This window comes from Eriocheir sinensis, unplaced genomic scaffold (assembly GCF_024679095.1).
Source record: "Eriocheir sinensis breed Jianghai 21 unplaced genomic scaffold, ASM2467909v1 Scaffold1735, whole genome shotgun sequence".
NCBI classification, from domain to species: Eukaryota; Metazoa; Arthropoda; class Malacostraca; order Decapoda; family Varunidae; genus Eriocheir; species Eriocheir sinensis.
The window spans coordinates 1-9837 of NW_026111112.1; the positions used below are offsets into that span (position 1 = coordinate 1).

At 42.6% G+C, this 9837-nt stretch overlaps 1 protein-coding gene across 12 annotated transcripts; it reads right to left on the reverse strand.

Moving 5' to 3' along the window:
* Positions 1-18: 18 nt before the first annotated feature.
* LOC126990550 (neogenin-like) lies at positions 19-9071 on the reverse strand. 12 transcript variants are annotated; one of them, XM_050849146.1, is made up of 8 exons: positions 8926-9071; positions 5543-5648; positions 5095-5253; positions 3704-3909; positions 2783-2946; positions 1738-1875; positions 902-1090; positions 19-332 (listed from the first exon to the last, which is right to left on the reverse strand). In XM_050849146.1, exons 3-7 carry the CDS (start codon positions 5192-5194, stop codon positions 1051-1053), a joined length of 648 nt encoding a protein of 215 aa, XP_050705103.1. In that variant the 5' UTR covers positions 5195-5253; positions 5543-5648; positions 8926-9071; the 3' UTR covers positions 19-332; positions 902-1050. The 12 variants fall into 12 exon arrangements, with proteins under 12 accessions (XP_050705103.1, XP_050705107.1, XP_050705108.1 ...); XM_050849150.1 differs by having other exon boundaries at positions 5095-5273; XM_050849151.1 differs by having other exon boundaries at positions 2821-2946; positions 8872-9056.
* Positions 9072-9837: the final 766 nt, after the last annotated feature.

Sequence of the window (9837 nt, forward strand, 5' to 3'; positions counted from 1 at the left end):
TTCTTTTTCTTCCTCTAATCTTGGCAAACTTAAGTCTTTGTGGACTATGCCCTGCAGCCTTGTTCTCCATATTACAAAGTGAATAAAAAGTTCCTGCAGTCAGTGTAAAGGATTGCTGAAATGAGTCATGGGATGAAACACACCAACAAGAAACTGTCCTGCCACCTTACACAATGCTTGGCCTGGGCTCCGCCTTGACCCGCGGCAGTACAGTGTGGTGGCCAAGAAGGCCCCCAGCTGGTCATGGCTCCTGCCACGCCAGCGATCACCAGCACAATCAGGCCTCTCGCTCCACACACCAGCCTGGGGCTCACCGATGCTCTTGTCAACAGCTGGAACACAGGAGCAGATGTATAATATTTTTAACATTGGCTTAATCAATCAGTCAATCAATGGGGCCTCTGCCAGCCTGCCTCACCCAAACTATGACACCATTCTTGGGGGTTCCTCTGTGCAGGTCCCCATGCAGGCACCTTCCCCATACCATGTACCTCCCAGCAGGATCCATCAACCTGCTCTAACCCAACTTTCTGGGCACACTCTTTACTAAGGATTGTCTCTTACATAAACAACCTGGCAAGCAGGGTTTACCCACATGCCCACAGAGCCAGAGGTGACATTCACAGAGCATGCAGGTAATGGGCCTCAAGTCAGCCTCAGGGAGGGAGTGCTCCATGATGAGGGACAGAGTATGGTGGGACACAACATGTGCATAACTGGGAGAACAGTGACTGATGCACCACAACACACAGCATGCAGGTAATGGGCCTCAAGTCAGCCTCAGGGAGGGAGTGCTCCATGATGAGGGACAGTGTGGTGGGACACAACATGTGCATAACTGGGAGAACAGTGACTGATGCACCACAGCAATGACGGCTCCCTAAGACTAACACTTCCTTACCTGGAAGAGTCGTGAAGCTTTCCACGGAGGAGAATGGACCAAAACCTTTGACACTGTGAGTGTGCATCTTGTGTAAATACTTCCTTGAAGCCGTCAGTCCATGGACGGTGAGGGTGAGCCAGTCCCCCGTCACTTCCCCCATCACCCAGTCACTGACAGTTTGGTCCATGGTGAGGAATATCGCGTAGCCTGGAACAAACAAAATTACTCTCTCAATAATCATTTTTTAACCGTGTACCAGTGACAGGCAAAATTTGTGGCTTTACCGTGTAGCAGCGATGGGCCTAATTTTTGCTATGATATAAGCCCCCAAAATAGATGATGCATAAACTGATCACAAATGCATTGATATATATTATAAAAAGGTTTGGCTGAGTGATGATTTTCTCTCTCTCTCTCTCTCTCTCTCTTTTTTTTACGTCGCGGCCTATTGCGCCGGTAGGCTTCTTCCCGGTGGGTCCTGATGGTCAGCCCAAGGCAGTGCTTAGAGTGGCCTTTCAGAAACATGATCCCTGCAGCTACTGGGTTAAGTGCTGCCCATAGCTCCAGTAGGCTCTTTGGAGGGGCCTCTTGGATGACCCCAGCCCGGTAGTGGCTCAGGCAAATTGTATTTATAGTGGCTGACAAGATGTATGGTTCTTGCTTCCTGCCTGGCCCACGCTGCCCACCACCATGACCTAAGTCACTGTTTATTTACTATATATCCAGGTCTTTTCCATGTCAGTGAAGGTGTGTTCCCTTAACTATGTAGTCTAGTACATCACTGTGGTTTGGCACACTGACTCTTTTTTATTTTTATAATTTGAAGATGCCATCCTGGTAACCCATCAGCTCACCTGTGATCCTCCCATTGTTCCGCTGCAGCGGCTGCCGGGTGAAGGTGGTGGTGGACGGCTGGCCAGGGAGGGCCAGGACGGCCAGGCCACCAGCAGGTTGTTGGAGGCCACCAGGCTATAGGGGGACTCACGCCAAACCTGATGGGGACAAGTGTGTGGGAAAAAGTGTGATTTTGGCACACCAAAACTTCAAAGTTCCCCTATCATGCATTTTATATATATATATATATATATATATATATATATATATATATATATATATATATATATATATATATATATATATATATATATATATATATATATATATCCGGGTGTGTGATTCAAAAGTTTTCATAGGTTACTTTAAGTTTAAGCTTAGGCCTGTAAGTCTGAGCACAGTCAAGGATCCAGATACATACTTGTTCAGTACTTGTTTGTAGTTGGTACAGGAGCAGGTTTAGGACAGATAGAGTTGCCTGAAGTTGTCATTTTCATGACAGAATATTATATTATTACCATACAGAAGAATATCTACTTTTATTCTGTTACGGTTTGGTTGCAAACCTTGGTTGCTATTATGATACATTGCCGGCCAAGTTAGTAAAGACTAGAGGAGGCTGATTTTTTACCTAGTAAAAAACATGTCAAGTTGGCAACATTAGCGCAGGAGGATATAATAATGTAGGAATCTTTTTTTTTTATACTTTGAAGAGAATAAATGAATCATTGCACATGAATAGGTTGTTTTACTTTATCATCTTTGGAGCACATCATTTTACCTATGGAATACTTTTACTCAGAAAAAATACAAATAAAATCAATGATTTAATCATCTGATTAAATCAATTTGATTAAATCATTGCCAGCCCTGCTGTGCTGTTTCTAATACCATTATGTAAGGTTAATTTTTAAGTATTTGCAAAAGGTCAATGAAAAAATCAATATCTCAAACACTAATAATAGCTCACCCCATGAGTCATAATTTCTCTGTGCCTCATCACAGCAAGGATTCAGCTGTGCAGGATTTCCTTGAGAAGTGTTGCAGGACTGAGTGAATATTTACTGAAAGAAGAACGAAGGCTTCCAGCACTGTGGCCTCACCCTGATGGTCTTCACAGCAAACTCACACACTGTTGATGGCTTGAGGCTGTCAATGAGGCAGGTCACATCCGTGGCGTTGACGTAGCGGCTGGAGGATGAGGACGAGAAGGTGGTGCAGCTGTTGTACTGCAGGAGTCAAAGGTCAGTATTAACAGGGAGTCAGGTACAAGGACGGAGGGAAAACATAAGAAAGGTCACTGGATGAAGGCTTGTGAAATGAGACATGAATGACAGGAGGATAGGAAGGGTGTGAGGGAGTGCTTGCAGGAAAAAGAGGATGTGTAAGTGAAGGATAAGGATGTATGAGGGAGGATATGAGGTGTATAAGGGACTGTTTGCAGGAAAAAGAGGATGCATGAGTTATGGATAAGGATGTGTGAGGTGGACGTGAGGTGAATAAGGGAGTTTGCTGGGATGAGAGTATGAGTAAGTAATGGATAAGGATATAGAGAGGAAGATATGAGGTGAATGAGGGGCTGTCTGTAGGAGGGAGAAGGATGCAAGTTACGAATAAGGATGTGGAGAGGTGGATATGTGGTGAATAAGGGAGTGTGTGCAGGGAAACAAGAATGTGTAGGTGGTGAATAAGTTCCTTGACAAATGACTAACTTTTCCGCTGCTGTGTTGATGCAAGTGGCAAGTCGTGACACAGTGCACAAAGAACATGAGATAAAACATATATTTTCCAGCTGATGACTGCCCTCCCTGAAGCAGCCCAGCAACACTACCCAAAACTGACCTCTTTTGACCTCCCATTCTTCATGCTTGTGTTTGGAACGGCATCTAGTGGCCTTTTAATTGTTGTTCAATTTGTTTACCTTGAGTTGCCTCCCTTGAAAAAAAAAAATAATAATAATAATAAATAAATAAATAAATAAATCACCTGGTTCTGGCTCAGCATGGTGTCTGCCCACTGCAGCACCACGGTGAAGGGCGTCAGCACCACGGCCTCCACCCCCACCGCCGGGTCCAGCGTGGGTGCCACCACCTCCTCCTCCTCTGGCTGGGTGCGGACTTGCTGGTACACCGGTTGCCCGTCACCCACGTTGTTGAAGGCTCGCAGGCTTATCACAAACTCCATGTTGGGTTCTGAGGAGATGGAGAACTTGTTATGGACCTAATCGTAACAATACAACAATTTTTTCACGACTCTTAACCCGTCCGCTGCGATTGGCACGGATTTTGCCTTCACTGGTAGCCTGGTAACATAGTCCCAGGTCTTTCTCTCTCTGTCTGTGGTGGATAGTGGAGTGTTTCCCATGTGGTATTGGTGTGGTGGATATCCCCTCCCAAGGTGCAGGACTACACTTTTCTTCATTGAATTGTAGCCACGGACACTTTTTGTTCCATTCCTGTAGCTTGGCGAGGTCTGCTGCTAGGAAATCCGCAGTCAAGGGGTTAAACTGGGCAGAACAGATAACAAATAAGATAGACTAACAGACAACAGGTAGAATAACAGGTAGAAAGACAGATAACAGGCCACGGATAACCAATGAATAACCTGACTAACATTATGACCACCCAGGAAATATCTGAGAGTTCAGGGCAGACAGAGGAATGAGCCTGAACGATGATGAGTCTGAAAATGGCAACTCAGAATACCACCTCCTTTCCCTCAATAATTGCTCTCATGGTCCAGGGTCTTCACAATATGGAGAGCTAACTTTATGATGGTGTGTAAATACTTTTCTGTGTGTGTTTGTGTGTGTGTGTGTGTGTGTGTGTGTGAAATGTTAACAGACTCAATAAATGTTTAACTATGATCTACTTAACAAGATCTCTACCTTCACTTTACTTTGCTTAAATGAAAACTTGTTATGGACTCCATCATCATTTTTTTGGGGGGGTGAATGTAATGTTAACTCCAGACTCAATAAATGGTTAACTATGATATCATTTAACCCATTGACTGTGGATTTCCTACCAGAAGACCTCACCAAGCTATAGAAATGGATCAAAATGTTTCTACTAAAATTCAGTGAAGAAAAATGTAAAGTTCTGCACCTTGGGAGGGGATATCCAGCACACCAATACCACATGGGAAACACTCCACTGTCCACCAGAGAGGCAGAGAAAGGTTACCAGACTAACAGTGAAGGCAAATCCGTGCCAATCGCATTTGACGGGCTAACAAAATCTTTACCTTCTCTTGGCTCAACACAAATGTAGAAGTGGCTAATTCAAAATCCCTGTCTTGTGGAGAATCACACTGCAGGTCTGCATACTACTAGGCCAGAAAATGGAGAATTAGTCACAAATGATCATCTTACACACCCAGCTTATCAATGAAGTAACCGCGCTGCTTGCTGTCCACGATCTTGGAGTAGATGTCCGCCACGCCTTGGTCCCAGGCAATGGTGTAGCCGCACAGCATCACATTGTGCTGTGCAGGGGGCTGCCAGCACACCCTGATGTGGTCAGTCAGCGCCACGGCTGTAATGGACCACAAGACACTGCAGATAACACAGTGACTCCACCATCATGATCACTATGTAGGTTTTATCATGGCTTCCAAACATGAATATTTTTTACCATGAAAACAAAATTATACAAATGTATTGTACCTGTAAGTTATCCTAAATTCTATGCACAACACATATATTAGGTTTATACTGTTTGTTGGGAATTAAGAATGTAAGTGATGGATAAGGAGGTAGGAGGTAGGAGGGACAATTTGAAGGGGACAGAGGATGTAAATCACAACACTGAGGGAAACACTCACCCTTCAGACCAACTGGCTTGTCTGGGACCCTGTTTTCATGGAGGTCATTGGTGAGGTCCCCGCCAGGGTGGACTGAGTGTATGGGCAGTGCCGTTGACCGTGAGTGCTGCAAGATGGAAATGGAAAATGAAAATGAGGAGCTGTTAGCATATTCTCAACATGGAAAAACTCCACTTACATTAAAATTTACTCTGTTGAAATGAAATGGGAAAAGTATATTTGACCCCTTGAATGTGCATTTCCTAGCAGAAGACCTCATCAAGCTACAGGAGTGGAACAAAAAGTGGCTGCTACAATTCAATGAAGAAAATGTAGTCCTGTACCTTGGGAGAGGATATCCAGCACACCAATACCACATGGGAAACACTCCACTATCCACCACAGAGACAGAGAAAGACATGAAACTATATATATGATACTAGGCTAACAGTGAAATCCAAACCCGTGCCAACCGCAGCGGACGGGTTAACAGACTAAGTTCCCTCCAGTGAGGTATATTCAGAGTTCCAGTCCGTGGGTTTTAGGTCACAGGGTTCACCCGGCTTGAACTATTTTTTTCAATTATTGTAAATTCCCTGTTTCTCTGGGCTTGTGGCAATTACGCTTCAGTACAATGAGTGACACTGTTGTTAACAAAAATGTAGCAGACCATTCTCGTTGTTTTATTTATTGGTAAACGAGAGGAAATAAATGACCTGTTTCAAGAGATGAATGAGATGAAAGCAACTTATAAGATTATAACTGGGGATTTTAATTTGCCACAAATAAATTGGGAAAATTACACCACTAACACTGGAATAAATGATTTTGGAACTACATTCATGGAGAAGGTGCGTGATTGCTTTTTGATGCAACATGTGAAGGATGTTACCAGGATGAGAGGAGAACATATGGGTAACACTCTGGACTTGTTCTTCACTAATGAAGAGTCAATTGTGGAAGAAGTTATGATTGGGAATCCTTTGGGGAGAAGTGACCATGCCGTGATTCACGCTGTGTGTGACATGGAGGAGACTCTGGCTCAAGAAAAGAAGACAATTTACGTATTTGTATGAAAAAGCCGATTATGAGTTGTTGAGAAGGGAACTGGAGATAGACTGGAAGGAATATTTATCTGATGCTACTAATATAGAAGAAATGTGGAGTAAATTCAAGTCAAAGTTACATGTTGCAATAGAAAAGAGTGTGCCTACAAGAAGGATAGGGAATTTTAAGCAATACAGGAAGAGGACAAATGAAAATTTACAAATGAACAAGAAATTGTGGTCTATGATAAAAAGAAAACAGAGGTTATGGATGAGAATGAAATCTTTAAAAGGGAATTTGAATGCATTCAGCAGGACAATGTATATGGAGACCGAGAAAGAGTACAGGAGACTGAACAATCAAATCAGAAAAGAAACACGAAATGCTGTGAAGGTTAAGGAAAAAGAAATAGCTAAAAACGTAAAAGAGAATCCCAAAGTATTTTGGAAATATGTCCAGAGTAAGGTAAAAAGTAAACCCAGGATTCCTGACTTACAAAAGGGCATTGCTGAAGATGGTAAAACTGAAAATGAATCGGAGAAAGTTGAAATTTTAGCAGAACAATTTTCAAAAGTCTTTGTGGAAGAGCCAAAAGGCAAAGTGCCAGACTGTGAAGTGAAGAGTATACCAACCTTGACTCATCTAGAAATTACTAAAGTAAAAATTAAAAAGATCATTGAAAATCTAAAAAAGCATAAATCACCTGGACCTGATGGGATACACCCTAGAATCATAAAGGAGGCTATGGAACAACTATTAGTGCCCTTAGAAATACTTTATCAATACTCCTTTACACACAAGGAACTCCCTCAGGATTGGCTCATTGCACATATTACTCCCATATATAAAAAGGGTGCCAAGTGTATCCCAGAAAACTATAGACCAGTCAGCTTGACAAGTGTCATATGTAAGATTTTTGAGACTATAATAAGGGAGGAGATAATGACGCACATGAGATCATATAATTTGTTTAGTGAAAAACAATATGGATTTATCCCGGGACGGTCAACGGTGCTCCAACACATAAAAGTTATGGACAAGTGGACTGAAACTATTGATGATGGTTATGCAATTGATGTAATATATTGCGATTTTATGAAGGCATTTGATAGAGTGGCACATAAAAGGCTTATAAGTAAAATTAAGAGTTATGGAATTGGAAAAGAGTACCAGGAATGGATTACAGCTTTTCTAACACAGAGAAAACAAAGAGTGGTGGTGAAGGGGGAAATGTCAAGTTGGAAGCCAGTGATAAGTGGAGTGCCGCAGGGGTCTGTTCTCGGGCCATTGCTGTTTGTAATATTCATAAATGATCTCCCTGATAAAATATCAAATGATAGTGAAGTATATATATATGTATGCGGATGATACTAAGATCTTTAGATGCATTAAAGAAGAAGATGACTGTCGGAAGTTGCAGCAAGATGTGTTAAACTTATATTCATGGAGTGAAAAATGGTTATTAAGATTTCATCCAGACAAATGAAAATACATGAGAATAGGAAGAACATCTGTTGAAGATCAAGGATATCACATGGAGAAACAGTTAATGAGGATTACTACAGAGAAAGATGTGGGTGTCATTATAAACAATAAACTAAGTTGTGCGGACCATCTAGTAGAAAAAGTAAATAAAGCCAATAATTTAGTGAGAATAATTAGAAGAACTTTTGTTTCATTGGATTCTGAAATATTTAAATCCTTGTTTAAGGCACTGGTAAGGCCATGCATTGAATATGCCAACCAAGTATGGAGTCCTTACTTGGTGAAAGACATTGAAATTGTGGAAAACGTTCAGCGAAGGGCTACTAGGATGGTGCCTGAACTCAAGGGACTTTCCTACGAAGAGAGACTGAGGAAGCTGAGACTGCCCACACTGGCATATAGAAGAGCAAGGGGAGATCTAATTGAGGCCTATAAGATACTCATTGGGAAATATGATGATGCATGTACCAGAGGAATATTGAAACTTAGAGAAGAAAGCAGGAGTAGGGGAAATTCATTGAAACTGTTTAAGTCAAGATCACGGTTGGATGTAAGGAAGTATGCTTTCCCAAGTAGAGTAGTGAATAATTGGAATCAACTGCCTGAGTGGGTGGTGACGGCAACAACAGTGATTCAGTTTGAATCCAGACTCGATAAATTCTGGGCTAACCAAGATTTGAAATATAATTACAAGGCTCAAATCATCCACCACACACTGCCACAAGTTGTTAACGTAGATCTGGAATCACAGGCGTAAGCCTCTTCCAGGAGGTCTTCTGTAAGTATCTGTAAGTATCTGTAAGAATAACCCAAACTACCTGCCCCGTCCACGGACCCCCATAGGGCACGGAGGGTAGACGACCGGGGCTTACATGTCAACGCCTACACGCCCCGCCACGGCACCGCTACAAGGCCGGGAGCACGAGGATAACAAGGGGGGGCACGTGGATAGCAAGGATAACAAGGGGCAGCACGGAGCAGTGTCCCTTCCTCTCTCCTCAGCGCGAGGTAAACAAACACTGAACAGCTGATGGCTGGGATTATTGTACAACGTTGCCAGATTGTCGTACTCAGTTTCTCATATTTCCCAATTTCCATCCCCAAAACTGTTTCCTGGGTCACAATAACGATATTTATTTGTAGTTATTGTTGAAATGGTTTATTATTCATGTTTCCTGGTGATATTTATGCGGGAGAAGCTGGTAAAAGTAATGCTCCGAGTACGACAATCTGGAAACGATGCTGGGATAACTTGCCTTCATCATCTCGCCCTCGTGCATGTACCGGTTTTCGACGCTTAACCATTGCCAAAACACATCAGGAATCAACGGTTTTAGTGATAACTATATCTGAGTCTCGTTATTGGGCGCCAGAGACAGGTTTTGGGTGGGAGATCGGCAAACATAACAGGCGGAGTGTAACGAGCTGGCAACTTCACGCCCGTGTGACTCGCCAGCGATACGAAATTGTCGTACTTGGAACATTGTACTTACCTTATAATTATTATAGTTGTCTATCTATGATGTGTAAATTTATCTATTATTCATTTGTATTCGTCTAGTTGCTAAACTCGTGTGCTCCAGTTAAACTGTTAATTGACTCTCCTTGCTGACAGCACCCCGGTAAATATAAGTGCTGCATTCAACAGACACTATTTTTCAAGCACCTTCCTCACCACAAAACTGTTCTTGTTTCCTCTAATGACTGACTCACTGACTGAATGATTAACTGACTGACTGACTGGTTGACTAATTGACTGACTGACTAACTGACTGACTGCCTGA